The 20070-nt window shown below is 40.3% G+C and overlaps 2 protein-coding genes across 3 annotated transcripts in view; one reads left to right on the top strand and one right to left on the bottom strand.

The window, feature by feature from the left end:
* Positions 1–825: 825 nt before the first annotated feature.
* On the bottom strand, positions 826–8169 carry PEX13 (peroxisomal biogenesis factor 13). The gene is made up of 4 exons (XM_050894539.1): positions 8096–8169; positions 5269–5966; positions 4691–4816; positions 826–4164 (listed from the first exon to the last, which is right to left on the bottom strand). The coding sequence occupies exons 1-4, from the start codon at positions 8167–8169 to the stop codon at positions 3869–3871; spliced, it is 1194 nt and encodes a 397-aa protein (XP_050750496.1). The 3' UTR covers positions 826–3868.
* A 2346-nt stretch (positions 8170–10515) lies between these two features.
* The window catches only part of PUS10 (pseudouridine synthase 10), a 31232-nt gene continuing 21677 nt past the window's right edge, over positions 10516–20070 (top strand). For both annotated transcript variants that reach the window (XM_050894538.1, XM_050894537.1), the window contains exons 1-3: positions 10516–10641; positions 12244–12510; positions 14162–14248. In XM_050894538.1, coding sequence (XP_050750495.1) covers positions 10516–10641; positions 12244–12510; positions 14162–14248 — 480 coding nt within the window. The remainder of the gene's footprint in view (positions 10642–12243; positions 12511–14161; positions 14249–20070) is intronic.

Genomic DNA, 20070 nt, shown 5'->3' with positions numbered 1-20070 from the left:
GACAGCATAAATAATCCGTGTCATTTGCTCGAGTCTTACAGTTTTGCTGACTACTGTGAAATTTAGGGAACTTTAGTATCTCAAAGTAGCATTAAAAACAGCAGATAAGAAAGATCCAGGGGTGCCTCGCATTGACATCGTGCCTATGTTACTAGTTAAACCGGTTATATGAGTACATTTGTTTCAAGGACAGATTATCCAGCTGCTTAAAGGCTGTGTTCGGTATGACCACAGAATCCAGGAGACAGATTTATCATCCCAAACCTGCTTCAAATCGGTCTGCAGAAGAAGCGGTCCCAAGACACAAAGGGAGGAAAAACAAAAAAAAAAGGTGTATCACCACCTGTGGAGACACGCAATTACTACCTGCCATCACAGGCCCAAAACGTTCGCCAATCCCCAGCACATGGCCACAGCTGCATGGATTAAAAAAACTGGAAGGAGCTACTTAAAAACATATGCTTTCGTGTTATCTATGTTTTGTAAAATAAGCACACTTCTGCTACTATTGCGGACAAGAGTATTTCTACAGTGGCGCGTCAAGAAAATCACTGTGTTGGTTTCCAAGTTTGTTCTGGAAAATTTTCATTGCAAACAGATCAGATTTATAAGAAACTGTATTCTCTTCGTATTTACCTCACTAGCAAATTTCACCGAGATCGCCAAATAAGTCAAAACAATCTTGCTAGCTCAGATGCAGTCTAGTTCCACTGAAGGAAGAGTTTTTGAACCTGTGCAAAAGAAGTGGACAATTTTATGAAGTTCTACTAGACAAGGAGAGGGTTTTAAATTTATTATTCAGAAACCTGAACAAAGCGTTGAATGTGTGCATGTTCACGTACTGCTAGCACCCAGAGAACCAGTCAAAACTGGCATCTGTCATTAGTTCAGATAGTATTCAAGCATAAAATGGTTGGTATACGAAACAGTATCAATAAGATTCGAGAAAGATTAAACTAAAGCCTTATATAAACAAGTGTGATAGGTCTGTTACGGACTTCTAGGTCTGCTACAGGTATATAAGTAGTTCCGAAGAATAACATAAAGGTAACTTGGTATGTACAGATCTTCAAACAAGAGTCAATTGCCTAATGCATAAGTTTAGCAATATTTCAGCAGCATCTCTTTTCTGATCTCCTCCTCTACATACTCCTGTTGCAGCCATACCTGCTCCTTTTATTCTTCTCACCTTTCTAAAGTTGTGCAAGTCTTGAGCAGCCTGTCAACCAGCCTCCCTTTTTCAATCAGCATTCATTTAGATGTTTTTTCTGTAGCCTGACATATGGGCAGAAACATAGACAATGAAACTGTAGGACTCATTTTTTTCCTGATGCTAGTTCGTGCATTAAAAAAAAAAAATCCAAATCTTAAAGCGCAGTATATATTTTACTTCAATGAATTTTAATACTCTTCTGCAATCAGTACAATTAATTGTGAGTTAAATAACTTACTTCATTTCCTCAGAGCCTTCTTTTCCCATTAAAGTAATCACAAGATTGAAAGGATCAAAATTCCTGTCAAGATTTAGCAGATACAGTTATGAGAGTGACTAGTAGACTAAGTCAAACTACTATAAAGACAAGTCAGTTAAGTTATTAATAACCTATCTTCCTACTAAAAGAATTGTTTTCAAAATAGTATGACCTGAAAGTGAAATTAAACTCATCTTTCTAAAAATTAGTAAGATTTAAAGATTCCAACAAACACCATGGTACTGTTTTCCCAACTTGTTCTGAGCAGGAAAACAGAACTTGAATGGATACTCTACAAAAAGGTTGGGGTTTATTTATTCATTTATTTAAAAGACCCTTCCTTTGATTGAAATCTGTCACTGACACAAGACAGGCTGACAGTCCATTAATTAAATCTCACAACAGTAAATTAATTCCATCCAGGAATACACACTGTAAGCAGAACTGTACACTTGATACATAGAGGAAAAAAGAGGAGGGGGGTATTTTATATTTCAGGATTGTTTACTATTTTTATTTCAACAACAGATGTCATTTCCAAATATAGATAATTTTCTTCAATGCCCTGGTACACAGGGAAATGTCTCAGGAACATGTTCTGTTTTAAACCTAGTAAACCTAGTTTCAAGTTTCTCATTTGCCCTTTAACTACTCTTTCCTTTTCCTCTGCACTTGAAGATCTAACGATCTAGTAAAAATGATTCTTCACACCATCTCCCAATACCTGAGCACAACCACTTAAATTCTTGCTCTAATTATCAACAACAGGCATTAAAAAAAGATTCCTTTAAAATCCAAGGTTCCAGCATAATATGTCTTTTCAGCCACTCTACCTCAATAAAACTGTGCTCACTTCCAATTTTTCTTGTCAGAGTTTTGTTGTGGTGAACAGAATTCTAAGAACTCAAGGCCAGCAAATGCAATTAAAGTATAAATACTGAAAGCTTTGCTAACACATAATGGGTGTTGAAGATCTCTGTAGAAACAGTCAAACCGAAACCACTGGATTAATTAAGCAAAGGCACGTGACCTACTTTTACTAATACTTTTGAATACCTTCAAAATAAAAAAGAAAAGCTACTTTAATGATTAAAGACAAGCTTTAGTTATTTTATCCATTGCTCTAACCTTCAGAAGCTCAACATGTTATACATATATACTACAAGGAAAAAAGTTTTAATTATCTTTGCTTCATTAAAAAAAAAAAAAAGCCAAAACAGTATTTCAATACAGAATTCTCAAACACCAATATGAAGAAAATACTAAATACTTTGAACAGTCTTAATGTTTTTATGGCTTTTGATAAACCAGAGCCCTCCATTTCTATGGGCAGATGCAAAACTTACCACCTGAAAGGCAGCATAAAGAGTTAACTCCAAGACCTTAGCTAACTGAGACAATTAAGCAAGAAATGTTACTTTTTCTTTGCCACTCGAATTACCTTAAACTTCCCCCAACCCAGTGCTTTCCTACTGAACTAAAAGGCAGGATAGATATTTTGACATTCATATAAAAACAATAAAGAACAGAAATAAGTTGAGATGCAGATGGTAGTTGATAGACTATCGATAGGCAGTTAACAGGCTACAACACAAAATGGCGAGGAGTGATGCAAAGTTAGTTTACCACAGAAGGGAGTAACAACTAATAAGTGCACTGGAAAGTGCCTGACTGCAGGATATCCTTTATTCTAATGTTCTTTTAACAAACAAAAGAGAACTGGTTACACCTACTGCTGAAGCCTCACTGCTCTTCCTTTGTAAACTGTATTTCTCCTCCCTTTCTCACAAGTCCCTTTTTTATAAGAGCTAAGGTCTTTATGACAGAAGCCCTACTTCTTTCAAAAAGCAAGCAACTTAGAACTTCTAATGATTCAGTTGTATCGCCTAAATCTCTTGCAATTCTCCCTCCTTTCAGGGGGAAACAACGCACTATTACTATTTAATGGCCCTCAGCGTCCAGTTTTGGAGGACATCTTACAGAAATCTATCTTCCCTTTGCACATCTGTTGAAGAGGCCTCTTGTCAAGCCGACATTCCATCCGACTGGATGTTAATCTCCAGATTTCACCAACAGTTTGTCTCCTTAACAAGAACAGGCTGGCAGTCCCTATTTTTTTGTTTGTTTGTTTGCTTTGTTATAAATGCCTCAGTTCTCCTCGTCTCAAGATCTTAAGAGTTCCTGCCAGGTGGTTGGGTAGAATCACTAACGTACAGCCTTAGGTGAGTCAAAAATAAATACTACAAATTTGAGCAACCATTTCTCCATCCCTTCACCAGTCAGTAGCAGCAATAACTGGTACAGACCCATCAGTGTTCCACTACAATACAGATTTTCAACAAACCCTAAGTTTTATCAATAAAGCACAGTTCAGTTGCTTTGTTGATGAAAGTGCATTAGAGTTCCTGTTTCTCTCCACTAACCACAGTGGAGTCAGATGCAACAGGAACTTTATTACTTCCAGCAAAAACAGAATCAAAAGCAGCTTCCTGCTCCTCTAAAGTCACAGCAGCAGTGGATCCTCTAACAGATGTGCTGGTAAAGGCTGGCCGTTGCTCTGTAATCCTTTCCATGTCCACTGTTTTCCTACCTCTTCTTTTGCCCAGGATTTTGACGTAATTAGCTGGCACAAGTCCTGTTGTTTGGCCATCATAACTAGCCAAAAGCCAACCACGGATTTTGGGTTGTTGTTCTGAAGAAGAAAATGCAAACGCATCAAGTTATAAAACAATTCAAAATATATTGCAGTTGAGGCACAAATACCGCAGAAGGTAGATGACACAACAGCTCATCAGGCAGAGAAAATAACTCTGTGATAAAAGGCGAACACAAATTACTTCACAAGAGAAATGACTAGGATCTGCATTGGTGAGGTGAGCTGAAGAGTACTGCGAAGGGCAGGTTGTTCTACAAATCGATGACACCACCGTACTGCAAATGCCTAGGGATTTTCACAGTTGTGCAGCACATGTGAGGAAAAGGTAACCACAAAGCACTCCCTGAGTAAGTTTAGGCTGTGTCATATCTTAGGGAAATTGAACAAAAATACTCAATAAGTTTTATTACAATGCAAGTAATGACTTACGGGAAAAAAAATCAGTGTGGATGAGAAGTTTGGTCAAATAAGGTGGGGTGTTTTTTTGCTTTCATTTTCAGACTCTAACAATATGACTTACTTCACATGTGATTAGAAAATAAATACAAAATTAAAAGTTTACCTTTGGGTGCTAATTTTAGCATGTCACCAGCACGGAAAGAAATTTCTTCTTCTGAGAGCGCATTGAAATCATATTCTGCTCTTCCAACTACATGATCATCTTCTCCACTCGCCCAGTTACTAGATACTGCTTCCAAAAAGAAATTAGAAGTTTACTTGCTTTGAATTATAAAGTTTGGTGGTTTTTTTTTTTAAAGGAAAATGAAGAAAGCACTTTAACTTCCTTGCTAAAACTTTTCCAATAGCGAACTGACAGGAGTAACAAACAAAGCGTGATTTGTTGAGTCAATCCAACCAATACTTTTCCACCCGCCCCAACTGCCACATCTAATAGAAAGGAAACAGAAATAGAAAGGAATCATGATTTTGGAATCACACAAAGCTTACCATGAAACTGCATCCTAATCCAACAACAGGCTACTTAAACAGGCTGTTACTTGTATCACATGCCTAAAATTCAGTATTGTACCCCAGTATCTATTAACTTCTATTACTGTAGTATAAGATTAATTGCTATACATGTGATAACAAAAGGAACAATGTATGCTGCACTTCTCTCGTGCCGCAGATCATCTTTACCTGGTTCTTCGTCACTGTATGTAGAAAGCAGTTTCCAAATCAGATAGGGACCTCCCATTATAACAGCAAAGAACAAGAAAATGGGCCAGGATTTTGCAGAGTTAGCCGCCTTGTCTTCAAGGCCAACACGAGCTACTGTCCCCTCACTTTCAGCCCACAAATCCTCATTCTCAGAGCTCTTCCGCAGACCCAGTAATCGTTGTAGACGTTGGTAGAGGTATCTTATAGTTCTCACTAAAGCAAAAGCCGAAAACACCTTTGTGAAGTGTACTTTGAGGCGGGAGAAGTGATTGGCTACATCCAACACAGCTCTGAAACTGTTGTACACAGCTGAAAAGGTAGCATCCATCATCATGCTGACTGAGGCAAAGGCATGCACAATACTTTCAATGGACTGAAATGCACCTCTGCTGCTCTCTTCAGCCTGCTGAACAAACCTGCTGGGAGGAATATCATCTGCACGAAAGCGGTTATAACCCAAACCACCATATCCGTAACTGTAAGGACTATAGCTTCCATAAAAAGAGGTTCCATATGAACCATAGCCTGGAGAAAAGGAACTACTATATGCTGGCCTGAAAGTGCTCAGACTACTGCTTCCCGTTTGCTGCGATGGTCTTGGCAAAATAGGTGGAGGTATTCGTGCAACGGTGGGTTGTCCAGGCCTGGTCAGCAGGTTGTCACCCAAGTCAGCAGACCTAAACAAATTCAGACAAGCAAGATCAGTACTCAAAATAAGTTTATATTTTCATTTCCCCCAGAGTTCTTGGCTAACTATATAAATACAACAGTGCATTTCAGTAGTGCTGGGATAAGGAACCTGGTAGCCAAACACTCGGTACATCGCACAACATTTGTGGGAAGTAAAAATTCTAGTCAGGAAATACAGGTGTTTCGTGGAAAGAAAATCATAATGAGATATTCAGTGTAAATGTGGAACCGCAGTGTATCTGAAATGTACACATGGAAAAACTTTCAGTCTATTTATTGTATTGACTAAGAAAGCATGAAATGCTATATCTATATCCATCAAACCTGATGCTATAACACCTAGGTCATTTTTCTGCACACAAAAGCCTCTCATATGCACTACCAAGAATATTTATGAACTTTTCAATCTGAAAGCTTTATTTCCAATACTTGTTCTCAGCTCTTCTGTACAATGAGCCAATGATACAGCAGGAAGGAAGTTTGAGAGCTCCTTTGAATGCACCCTTAGAGAAAAGAGTGGTGTGACCTAATTGAGAATCCAAGTAATTATACAACATATACAAGGGCTTTGGATCCCCCAGTTTCCCCCTCTACCCAAACTATCTAATTACCTTTATGTAGCATGTCAAGGGATTGAATCTATTACTGTTAACTGTTGGCAGAAAGAGGTATTATGAGTCAATTATTTGTTTTTAATTTAGTGAACTTTTATTCCTTTGCATGCCCATAAGTTTAAGTCATTTTATATATGCCCTTCGTAATAAGACTCTGCAAGTACTAGACTGGTATTTGAATTCTGTCAAGCAGCTGTCCAACTTTTGCTGTTTCATTAAAAAGCTGATCACGTATTATCATCCTAAAAGTCAAACATTTTGGTCATTTCCCATGTTTACTGCCTCATCCTATGACTTCCCACTTCTGTAGTCCATTAAAGTCAAAGAAAAAAAAACAGAAGAAGAAAATTCAAGTTTGAATTGCTACGGAGCTGCTTCTTTCCGCATTGCTTTCAGTGTGAAGCATGCTTGCTATACTATTTCCGTATAACGTAGGGAATTACTTCCTCTCAGCAAAACTTGCAGGTTTCCACAGCAAAGAATAATATTTATATCTTTACACTGTTTGGTTTTTCCATCATAGACTTTAACTCTCTTAGCAGTTAAAAACAGAAGCAAAAATAAGTTATTATCACAGAAAACAGAGGTACTGTAACTTATTAAGTCACACTACATTCCCCTCCCCAATAGCCAGCTTCGGACACCTCACTTTAAAGCTGCTTGAAGCAATTTAAAGTGAGCTAGATAAACCCACCAAGAAAAATTAACATCAAATTTCTTGCTCAGCAAGCTTCAGCTCGCAGTGAAAGCAACAAAGTTTCTGTTTAGTCTTGGGCTAACCTTTTGCCCAGTTTCAGCTCACTCTAATTGCAATCGCTAGCACCAAATGAAAAACACGACTGATCTTCAACCGCCAAGCTTTCCTTGATTTCTAATGAAAAGGAAGGCATTTACAAACACTTTCTGTACAACACCCTTCTGCATGAGCAGGTTGGATTTTCTGGAAAAGCTCAGATTCCCGGGTGAACACACTTGAGACAGACATACACGTGCATCTTTTCCAATTCCTGGGACCACCACACAGCTTCTCCGCTCCTACACAGGCACGCACGCTCACACTGCTATATAATCCCCAGCAACGGACACCCGCACTCAGCCCACTCGTGACAACACGTACAGCTTTACCTTCACCACGTTAAACATGCAGCTTTCTACAGACCCAAGTAGGGTTTGAGGCCAGTACCGTTCAGGAGCCTCTCACTCCCTCTCCCCACTGAGAAGGGGAACCCACCAGAGACCCCTCCCCGCCCGGCACACAACCCCTCAACAAAGCAGGGCAAACGGCCCCAAACCACCCCAGCAGGTGAACCAAACCCCCTCAAGCTCTGCTCAACCATTAGCTCGCGGGGGCACGGCCCGGCTGGGCCCGACCTTTGAGCTCGCCTCAACGGAGAAGGCCAAGGCGGGAGGCCCGAGGCGGGGGAGGCGCAGCCACCCTGAGGGGGCGAACGCCCAACCCCGCCACAGGCAGGGGAGACCCGGGGGTCGGCGCACGCACTCACTGGAAGGCCGGCGCCACGGTGCCCGCCAGCCGCCGGTTCTCCCAGGGCTTGGGAGGCGGCGGCTGCGACGCCATCTCCCCCTCGCTACGGGCCCCGCTCTGCCCCGGCCCGGCCCGGCCCGGCCCGGCCCGGCCCGCCGCTCTCCTCCGCCCGCCCGCCCACCGGCAGGCGCGACGCGGGAGCGCCGAGCTATTCACCAGCCGCCGTTCAGGGCAGGGCTTCCCGCCGCGCCGGCCCATCGATGCGCTCTGCCTTGCCGCTGCGCAAGCCTGTGCCGGCTCCGCTGGTCGCCCGGGAAGGGGGGGGGGGGCGAGGCCCCGCGTGGACCGGGGGGCGCTGTGAGGTGATCGCTTCTCCCCCGGGAGCGGGGCGGAGCGGGCGGGGGGCGGCAGCCCGGAGCCCATCTGCGGCGCCTCCGGCCTCCCGGGGGAGGGCGGCCCTGTGCTGAGCGGTCCCCATTCCCCCCCCACCGCCCCCGGTTCAGCCCGTGCGAGGCGCCTCAGTGGGGGGGCGGGCGGGGGCTGTAACGGTTCTAACGGCCGGGGCGCGCGCTTGTGTTATTGGGGGGGGGGTTATGGGGCTCCCTCCCCTCGACCTGAGGTGTCGGGCCGGGAGCGGGGGTGCTGAGCTTCCCCGTGGGCGGCTTGGTCCGGTCAGGGCTGGCCTCGTCGCGATCGCGACCCGCCTGTTGTCGCGGGGGCTGCGGCGTGGCTTGTGCTTCGCCGTTCAGCGGGCGTGGGACACGCGTGACGTCCCGGCGGGGTGTCGGCGGGGGAAGCGGCTCCGTGGAGACCGGTGCCTGCCATGCCGGCCGGGCTGCGGGCTGCTGGCGTTCAGCGCCTGCATTAAATCCCCCCGTGGAAGCGGAAGATTTCTTCAGGAGCTTCTTCTCGGTGTTTTTTTTCTTTAAATCTCGTGGTTCAGACCGTGGTGGCGTGAAACATTATTGTGGCAATATTTAAGTCTCATGAAGCCGAATCGAGCTAACAGTTACCTAAAAGTATGTTTGTTTGTTTGTTTCTTTTTAAAAGCGGGTTTGAAGTTTTCTAGATAGCCCTTGGTTTCTATAGCTTACCATAAAGAATCCAAATCCAGGAAAATCTAAATTAATTTAAATAATAACTTTTCCCATGCTGTGAAGGTTTTCCATGGCTGAGATACTTCTGTGCAAGGTACTCCTGAGTAGGATAGGACACTAGAGGTGTAACAGATTGTGGCTGGCATGGAAAACACCAATATATCCTGCCTCTACACCGTCTCTTTGCAATCCAAAAACTAGGGGGTTATCAAATGTTGCTTACAGGAGCTAAGCCCAAAACAAAATCAAGTGGTTCATCTGTCAGTAGGTATTGTGGAATTCCTTGCCAAAGGATGTAGAGGCAAAAGAATTTCAAAGAGACGCTGGAGAAGGATTGGAGGAAAGATCTGTTAAGGTTTACCACCAGGCAAACCACACGAGGTCAAAGGAATCCCCCAAACCAGAAATAACTGGAGGCAGAGAGCACTTGGCAGAGGTATATGCCCTGCACACACATATTTTCCTGTGGCATCTGTTTATCCCCGCTTTGGGTGACAATAGACTAATTGAACCTTTGGTCTGAACAACTGTGGTTATTCTTATGTGCCTCCTAAACTTTCCTAGATACCCAGTAAGGGTGAGCACCTCACTAGGAATCTTTCTTTTTCCATATTTTTCTAAAAATGCTGAGAGTTCTATCCCATTATTAAATTTCGGCTAAAGAAATTAGTCTGTTCTAAAGTTCTGGGCAGAGAGAATGACAGGAAACCAAATTAGCCATAATCTTTTAGGAAAAAAAGCATTATGAGATCTCTCACGAAAACATGAGTCCTATATTTGAGATGGGAAATAAGAAATCTTAAAAAACTGAAGGGGCTAATGGATAGAAAATGCTTCCTTTGCCTTTAGGGCTTTGTATGACAAAAGGGGGATGGCATTTGTTGTTCGGGGCTTTTTTTTTTTTTCTGTGATTTTAACACATTGATTCTTTAGTTGCTGCAATTTTAGAAGGAATTTGCATTTTACATTTGGCTTAATATGTCTTAGCTCCACCTTTCTTCTCCATTCAGTAAAGAATAACATGTCACGCAATGCACTTTATCAAAGATAAAACTCTGGGCAAAAGCTCAGCATACTTTTGTCAGCACTCTTGACTTCAGATTTTCTAGGAAGTACAGAAGCTTTTCCCCAAGTCAGTGGTCTTTTTGGGTTGGTCTTCCAATTCTGTTGTGACTTTGATTTAAGACAAACATGTGTCCTAGACTTTCTCTAGAGGACAAAAAAAAAAATCCAGTGATTCTAAATATAGTGCAGTTAAGTGAGTCCTTTTATTGTTGAATTGCTGAATTGTGTTTATTCTAAGATTTTTTCTTTTCTTTTTTAAATTTTAGAATTATCCAGCATGTCTTCACTAACAGAAAAGGACAGACCAATTGTTCAGCTGTTACTGGACACTGGCACTTGCCCACGATGTATTTTGAGGTTCTGCTGCGTGGGATCACAGACGCTTTATAGGCATCCATACAAGGTTTGTTCTTTGTATTCGTAATTAGAATGTGTGAACATATGAATGCAGTGTTCTTTGCACTACCTTCGAGGAGAAGGTGGTTGTATTCTTGGGCTCTTTGCCTGAGAGGAAAACGCTTTGCAAAATGAGTTATGAAAAATGACTGCTGCTACACTGTGCAATTTTGAGAAATTACAAGAATCATAGAACGTAACAATTGTTGTGGGTTAAATGTTAAGTTTGACTGTGCAAGTTGCTGTGTGTTCCCTGAAAACACTGGAAAACAGGGCATGCTAGCTTCTGCACAGCATGGCTCTACTGCTTTTGAAGCAGAGCAGCCACGACTGTTCCCTCTCTTCTTTTTCCTTTAATGTAATAAGTGGTGAAGGGGCTGTGGGCAGTGCAGCTAATACAGAGGAGGAACCATCTATGCTCCAGACATTTTTTTCCTATACTTCCTTCTTCTTTCAGTAGAATTGGTAGGGGGATGTAACTGAAGAATTGCGGAGCACAGGTTAAGGATAAATCTTCCTTTTTCAATCAGTCAAACACAGTGTTACTAGGCATCCTTTTTAGCTGACGTAAGCGCTGAAATTCAGTGTTCTTCAAATTTTTTCTAGCTGTGCACAATCATTCTTGCCTTTGTTCTTGTATTTTATGCTCCTCAACTTGGTTTTGGCTATTTGCTCCTCCTCCATATTGGTTCTTTGAGACCTCTCTTGTTGTGGAGGCCAAATAAACATCTCCATTTACCTGGTCTAATCGCTTGTCTTTACGCTTGCATCTTCTAGTGTCTGTCTTGATTGTTTCACCTTTGTTGAAGTTTAGACTCTCCAGAATTCATTTTTAACATCTTTCTTCCTTATCCTTTTATCCTTATCCTTTTATCAATCATTTGAGAAGTGTTCATTCTGTATGCCATTTTTTATTCTTTTGCATCTCTACCTAATTTTCCTCTGAGTTGCAACAACACAGTAACTGCTGTCTTTGTTACTGAAGACCTTTTAATGAATCTTTCTTTCTGAACTATGTCTTGCCTCTATCTCTCATCCTTCCTAAAATTCAGAGACATGCAGGTAATTCTTCTCTCTCTTCAGCAGCACATCCTTTAATTTTTGTAGGCTTCTGTCTTTATATGAAGTTCTTCCTCTGTGTATTTGATTTCACCCTCACCTGTATCTGCTCTCCTTTTCTTCTTATACTATACTAGCCAACTCTCTTCCTAGTCATCTGGGCTTAATGGAGTTGGAGGAATTAAATTCTAACATAATCTAAATAACAAAAAGGCAATAAACATCTATTTTCGTTGAATAGCGATGGGGCCAAAGATAAATGCATTTCTGCAAGTCAGGTCTGTAAAATGTTTTCACTCTTCTTGGATGATAAAGAAGTCTGTTCAGCAAAATCCAATTCCTCTGGATAGCATTTTGAGAGATGTACAGCTTGGAGCCTTTTAATTGTGTAGATGTCTTTTGGTATGAATCCCAAGTCATTAATTACATACACTAAGGCTAAACTGGAATGGTTAGTACTACCTTTTAGAATTGTGTTTGTAAGTGCTTGTTACAGCATTGGAGAAAAGAGGGAAAAACAACAACAGTATGATTCCTCTGTTTGTGTTAGGATTTGATGAAGGATTTAAAAGAATTTCTGAAAAATACTCAAGAAAAAGAAGATACGGTTTGTTTTGACGTAGTTGATCCACCTTGTAAGAGACTCAGACTTCAACACACAGAAGAAGGGCCTGATGATGTCAACCACAATGGAGCGCTCCAGCAGATTCCCTCGGTTAACGATGAAAATACAGCCATGGAGAACTCAGCTGTGAAGGTTTGCAATGTGTGTTTGGGAATTCTTCAGGAGTTCTGCGAGGCTGACTTTGTTAAAAAGGTAAATACCTGTTCATGGTCTTTCTGTGTACTTTTTCTGGAGCTTGTGTATGTTGGGGCCTACAGTATAGAGCTGGTGATTAAAAACACCATGCAGTTAAAACAATTGAGAGAAAGATACCGGAAAACAAACTGAAACATTTACCTATTTTGAATGTTTGAAAAGTAGATGGCGCCATTCAGCTACTCACTGCTCATGGACAGTGTTTGCATACCTCCTGCGCAGCTGGGAAATAAAATGTGTCCCTGTGACCATATTTTACCCAGGCCTTGTCATAATGTAACTTTAAAAAAAAATAGCAGTGCAGGTGCAATGGAATGCCTGCTAGGAGCACATTTTCCTAAGAAAAGGACTAACAGATACATGGTTACATGAATTTAGGAGATAACCTGAGGTTCAGCTGCTTAGATTGCGAGGAAAACCTCACTGTAAATGGTGACCTCTCTTTGCTTTTCTTACGTGAAGGGAAAATGAGGAGGCATGAACTGCTGTGCTCTTCAGCTTAACTACATGTTCCTAATATAGCATGAGTCTGTCTTTACAATGTACTACTATTTAGAAAGCCACAGAGGAAGAAAATGTTTTGGTGATACAACAGATTGTAGATAATGGAGAAAATATGAGTTAGGAGAGAATATGGGCATAATGAGTGTTGCAAACATCATCTCCGAGCAATAAAATTGCTGATGTGACAAACTGAAATATCGGCTAGAAAAATCACACTTGCATTTGAGATGTTTAACAGAGTTTTAATAGAAAAAAGTTTGGTTTAATAGCATGAATATATCTAAAAATGGGACTAAACAGAAAGCATAGTATATAGTTTCTGTTGTTGCAGCGCATGATGTTTCTTTTTTGTTTCCATTGGCAGAGTATACATATTTTTACAGAATCCACTTCTAAGACTTGTTTCAGAGTTACTCTCTTGAGTAGCAATGGAAAATCTGACAGCATTTGTTAAGGCACCACAAAACCTGATTATTTTATAAGGAAATTTCCTTCTCTGAGATGTTGATTTCACCTTGAAAGCTCAGAGTTCGTCTTTAACATTCACTAAAATCACTGACGTTTTGGACGACTTCTCCATGTGTGTTTAAGCTCACTTCCAGTAGGGACATCTAGCCATCAGCTCTCGCCAGCCTACTTTAAAACGTTTGATGTGTGTTTGGGTTCTTACGTTATTTCCAGTGCCAAATGTGATTTTTTGCGATGAAGAGTGATTATGAATTAATGCTGTGGATACTTGTTTGTTCCTGTATTGTCCCAGGATCTTAAACATTTCTATTGTCATAGAGTTGTATCACTGCCACGAAGAAAAGACATTCTGAGTCAGCTGTTCTAGCCTTTGGTCACTATGGTGTAATTCGTTGCACTAAGATTTCGGTATACAATTGGTCTTAGCCTTAAAGTAGCGAGTTTGGTTGTTTCATAGCAGTAAGGATACAGTTTATTAGTAACTTTTTTTTTAACAGAACAAAAAAGCTTATATTTCAATAAGTTGTTAGGGATTACTCTGGTTTGTATGTTCGGCATCTATCTGAATGTGTATTAACATGGATTTACAGTGATTACGTGAGAATAAAGAATATCCTAAAAGATTATCGACTCAGTTCCATTGCTGTGGTTTAATATTAAAATCCTTGTCTTACAGGTGTGCCAAAAGGTTAATTCCGCTGACTACCAGTTCACTAGTTTTGTATTTTCTGTGTCGCTACCCCCACAGCTGTCTGTTAGGGAGGTAAGTGTTTACAGATATTTCTTCATAACTTAAATGCATATTAAAGAAAGTAACTGTGGAATGTACAAGCTGGAGGTGGTTTGATTTTTAATTGCTATTGTTTAAAAAAAACAAAAACACATGCTAGAAGTGAAGTCTGCTTTCCCCTTCCTTGTTGGTGAGTATTATTTTAATTAATAAAGCGTCTGAGTCACTTCAGTTTTCAGTTAGCCCAGGAGTTACTTTACATCTGAAAATCTAAAAGGAGTTTCTTTAAACCCTCGGTGTATTGTTCCCTTTTGTACAGATGCCAGCTCTGCTTTGTGGATCTTCTTGGAGAAGGAACTGCACAGCTGGTGCCTTTCCTGAAATAAATGATAATTGGTAGTGCAGAATACAAATGAAGGAATTTGAAGATGAACTCTTTAACTGTTCAGCATTTTAAATGATGTGAAAATACACATTTTAATAGTCACCTGTCTTGGGCATTGTTGAAAGTCTAGATTTGTAAAACTACGGTTTATAGCAGTTGTAAAACTACTGATTTTGATGGCAATTTTAATCAAACTTAAATTGTTTACATTTCAGACATTTCATTACAGAGGAGAATGATAATATGGAGGAGTATATAACCCTGGTAATTTTTTTTTTAAATTGAGGGAGAATACTATGCATAGTATAACATGATCAATAAAGCGACAATTTTTGCTTAGTTATGAGATGTTTTACGATGTTCCCCTGCTTTCTGATATAAAGTGATGCAAAAATACTACTCTAAAAGGCAACATGTAAATCTTTACGATAGATGCCTGCTGTGGTAAGATGTAGTAGCAGCTTCAGTGAACGTGGCAGAAAGAAGTGTAGGTGGTCTTGGATTTATATATAAACCTGTGGTGAGGTCTATTCTCATCCCACACAGTTTGATTGTTAAATAATCTACTATACTTCTGGTGTTGATTTGTACTGTTAGTTCTGGCATCTCGGGCAAATGCCAGTGTAATAGCTGCGTTGTGCTAACATATATTCTACTTCTAAGTCTTCTTGAACATAAGGTTCTCCACTTCCCATCTAAAATTAAGCATAGTTGGTGTGTTTGCTTCAGCTGCCACTGTGTCTGGTAAAATAATACCAGAACAAATTGCTTTGTGCTTTCTGGCTGGATGAACTGCCCTTATTCCCATTTGATTTTATGGTCATCCAAAACATGAGATATGTCAAAAAAGCACTTTCAGGCTAGGTGAGTATACAGATGCATACGTGTGTGCCCATGATGCTCTGTAAAACTCCAAATGTAGGTCAAACTTACTCCAACTTTATGCCTGGTGTAAGCTTAGGTGTTTAAAAAAAGAGGAGCCTTATTATTTTTAGGGTGCTATTGATCAGGTCTTTTCCGTGTTCAGTCTACCTTTGCTAGTCATTACTGAGACCTCCCTTACTCTATTCATTATAGCTTCAATGAGCAAAAAACAAAGTGATGCACAGAATCTTTTGGCTAGAGTCCCAACTGCAATTCCCATGTTATCAAGTTCTTAATACATTTCCATTATGCATCTTTAGCTTGACAGCTATAGTTTATCTAGCTTAAAAATAACTTCCTTTTTTTTTTTTTCCTGCCATAGCATAGCTATGTAACGATGCAGGCGAGGAAAGAAAAATTTGATGCAGCTGTTCTTCCTCACCCTCCTTGTGGGTCTTTGCCAGAATGCCTCGGTAGAGGGTGTTATTGCATTGCAGTTCTAACTTAGTGATGCTCTCACACTAATCTGAACAAGCAGGGCAAGCGTTTCTGTCTGCTTTTGAGGCAGCCTTGGCTGTAAATGGAAGCAAAAAATAATAGTTTGCTTCAGAGAGTTCCTCTTGCTGATTGAAATGTTGATGATACACTGAGTCTGTGTGGACTGGGAAAACTGACTTGGCAAATGCAGCTGGTAGAAACCCAGATTTATTGCTTTATAACAACTTTGTCTTCTAAGTGCAATAAATTATTAGTTTGATAAAAGGGATGAGATGTAATTTTTAACCTGTCCATCTGCTTCATTCAAGGTATCTCGTCCTTATGTTCAAGCAAACAAATGATACAACAGTGCTTAGTACAACCAAGGGAATAAAAGTTGTGGTGTGGGTCCCAAAATGAATAGGTGGAGTGAGATGAGTGAGTAGGAAGCTCCAAAACCAGATCTGTTCTCTTTGGAAACAGTTTTGGTTCGTCTGGGAGCAGGTTCCTGCTGTCCCTTCTATTCCATCCCTTCAGTCTTGCCAAATGCTAAACCAGCTGTTTGTGTAGGTGTGCTCTAACTGAAGGGGTGAAAATGGGTGATGGTGGAGAAAGAACCTCTTTAAAATCATGGGGGTTTATTTACCACCTCTCCATTTATCAAATTATCAAAAAACCCAATTATTCAAAAAATAATTGGTAAAAACAGTTGCTGTTTTATAGTTACAGAAAAGCAGCAAGTAATAGAATATGTCAAAATATCTAAAATACCTCAAAATGCTTTGTGTTGAAAAGAGGTCTTTTGTTAAATCCTGCTTTTAATTCTTTGAACTGCACTGTACAAGAACATATGTAATTTTATCATAAAAGGACACCCCAAAGACAGCCTCCCTCCCATTGACCTTTTGTATGACACACAGATTTTCTCTGACTTCTTTTTAACAAAAAATCAGAAACTGCCTTTTAATATTACCTTCAACTAATTTAATTATGACAGTTGTCATCCTGCCAAGTCTAAAATGTACGATAGGAGCTGAAGAAGAGTGGGACATAAAATTTACATTTGCATAGTATTTGTAGCTGTAATGCAAAGAAGCTATCACCTCTTTCCACAAGTAGGATATTTGATTAAAATAAATCATAAATACAGGAGTCCCAAGTTTATGTCAGACAACTATATTAGAATATGAAGTGAGTCATGCCCTTCAAAAGGGTGACTGTTAGCTATGTCTGTAGTCTCAGTTGTGATCCATCATCCTGGTACTTGCTACAAGGACATTGATGCAAATAGCATCTGTAGTCATTACTCCCTGTAGGACTGTGTATACCTCATCATGGAATTCCCCATCTCGAAGCTCTTTTCTAATACAGTGAAAAAATGCTGTGGCTGGGATTGCACATGGTATTTCAACTGTTGCCACTGTGATCCCTCCGATAGCGTTGGAATAATATCCTGCAGCTTGTAATCAATATAGTGCCTGAGCTAGTGTATTTCAGAAATATATTTGCTGTTAAGCATTGCCCTGCAGGCTTGAGCTCTGTAATGAGCATTTTTCATTTTCAAACCACTTCACAAACATAAAGTAATTATGAAGTAGAGGGATCTGATCCCCTGCTTCACATACAGCTGGGAGAGAGTAGAGCAGGGGAATGAAGGCATAGGAGTAGAGGGGTTTGGCTGGCTTGGTGGTTGAATGTGATTTGGAATTTGGGATCTTTTGGCTTCTGTGCTCACAGTACCCTAATCTATTGTTTTCCCTTAATTGAAGGGGAAAAGTAATTTCTTTAATTCTCTTTCAGTTTTGAAGTCAAGAGAGAGGAGATGAAATTTGACCTGTGGTCTCATTTTAGCATAGCTACTTACATGCAGCAGTTTCCTCTGTTTTGTAATTGTACCCCCATAAAACAGGGGAAAGGAGTGAGATTAGCCACCCGACTGAGTACCCAACCTACATGTGCTTTAAATAAAGGGATATGAGATTTTTTAAATTGGCATTTGTCAAATGCAGATTTCTAGACCCAGTTCTATGGTTGTCATATTCTCTAGTTCAGAATTATGTTCAAGGAATTTCAATTGGAAACTATTTTTATTTATGATTTTATCTGGGTTATTATGCAAACAAGATTACAATATACTTCATGGTGTTTTGTGAAGCAGTCTTACTCATACTGTCTAGATATGCAGGATAATGAATCACAGTGAATTTGAGTAAACAGTGTTCCATCGATACTATATTTATTTTGTTCAGTAGCATGCAGTTTTGTGTATCATGTATCTAACAAAGTTTGTGTCCTCTCTCTGCCATCCCTCTTTCCCCTTAATATTTCTAGCACTGTTTTTAGGATTCCCTCATTCTTTTAGATGTACCAAAGGAAGGATAATAGACTTTTTTTTGGAGTGACTTCCTCTATCAGCATGTAAAAGAGATCTATGATGTGGTTCCTTCTGATATCAATGAAAAGATGATGTGATCCTGGCTCTGCTCCTTTAAGTTTGATACATGTTTTCAAACCTCTTCATTACAATTGTTTCCTTGACAATAGACAGTAATTCTTTCGACAGGGTTTGGGGGGAGGTTATTCTTAAAGCACCATATATGAAGAACGAAAGACAGGGAAGGAATTTAAAATTCTGAAGAATTTAAATCAGTGGTGTTCACTGCTTTTGAGATACCAACTCTTTTGGACATTGCATATGTATACAACGTTGTATGACAAGCATATGGAGTCACCTTTCTCGGACACTTTACTAGTAGTCTGCAGTCCACAGATTGAAAACTACTAATTTTGATTTTTTTCATTGTAGTTGTTTCAAGCCAAACAACTTGATTTTTGGAATTCATCTTCAGTGAGGATGGTGAGACTAGGTGTCCAGACTGTGTATTGACAGTACAGGTTCTATTAGTTAAGTGGTATCCTGCCAGTCTTGACGTGTTTTGTTGTTGTTGTTAGTAGAGGAAGAACTGAAAATGTTACTGTTGTTGTTGCTTCGTTGTAGGAATTTTTGAGGGGAGTTTTTCTCATTAATTGCTTTTGCACTGATAGGCATTCTGTTGAAATGGAAACGTTGTACAGGTCTTCTCAATACCTGTGTCCAACATAACTTTTTTTTCCGCTTAATTAAAGACCTAATAGAAAGGCCATTTGAGGTCAAAGTTAAAATTCTGATTAACTGTAATGCACTTCAGTTTAGTAGGGTATGTTTTCATTGTGGTGCAGAGAATGGCGGTCACTCTTGGCCCATGCAGAGGCAAAATTTAAAGCCTAAAGCACTCAACAATTACTACACTGACGTAATAGATTGTTTTGTAGAATCAATATGTCAATACAAAGAGAAGTGAGTGAGACTGCAAAGAGATGCACCTCTAAAATGTTTGGCTCCCCAGAGCAGAGTTTGGGAAAGATATGCTTTTGGAAGCTTTTGGCATAAGCAATGTTGTTTGGAAGTCTTAAATTTCTTGATCATTTTTAAATTTGTGCCAGTCTGTTAGTGTTGGACTGATTCGATGGCTGTTGCTCCTTTGTGCTTGCTTTTGTATTTTTCTGTTGTCCTTTCATACCACTGGTAATTTTAATTCTGCTTTTGACCTTTGTTATAACCATTGTTAATTCTTATACTGCTGAGTTCCATTTGTTGGCTGGGACACCTAAGTGACGGCTCATGGTCTTCTTTCCTGGGCAGTGTCACATCTAAGGGGCCTGCTACATTATGTTTCTTTACATATATAAGGCTGCTAGAGGAGAGGAAGTAGAGTTTGAGAAAGTATTTACAATGCACGGATTGAGGACAATCAAGCATTAGAGCAGGTTGTCCAGAGAGGTGGTGCAGTCTCCATTACCGGACATTTTCAAGAACTCATTGGATAGAGCCCTGAGCAACTTTGTCTGATTTCATAGCCGATCCTGCTATAAGCACAAGGTTAGACAGAGACGTCCTGAGGTCCCTGAATTATCCTATGGTCACACATGTAAAGCAAATATTACTTCTTGGAACCTCCGCTCAAAGAAGTGTCTCGGGAGCTGCAGAAGGTGGCATTCACAGAGGATCTGCACAAAGTAACAGAGGGGCAACTGGGAAACGAAAAAGGAGAATTCAAAGTTGAATCTGCCCATGATTCTCCTATCATAT

The sequence above is a fragment of the Gymnogyps californianus genome, chromosome 3 (assembly GCF_018139145.2).
Source record: "Gymnogyps californianus isolate 813 chromosome 3, ASM1813914v2, whole genome shotgun sequence".
NCBI classification, from domain to species: domain Eukaryota; kingdom Metazoa; phylum Chordata; class Aves; order Accipitriformes; family Cathartidae; genus Gymnogyps; species Gymnogyps californianus.
The sequence above is the reverse complement of the archived record's forward strand: the minus strand, read 5'-3'. Positions and strand labels throughout refer to the sequence as shown.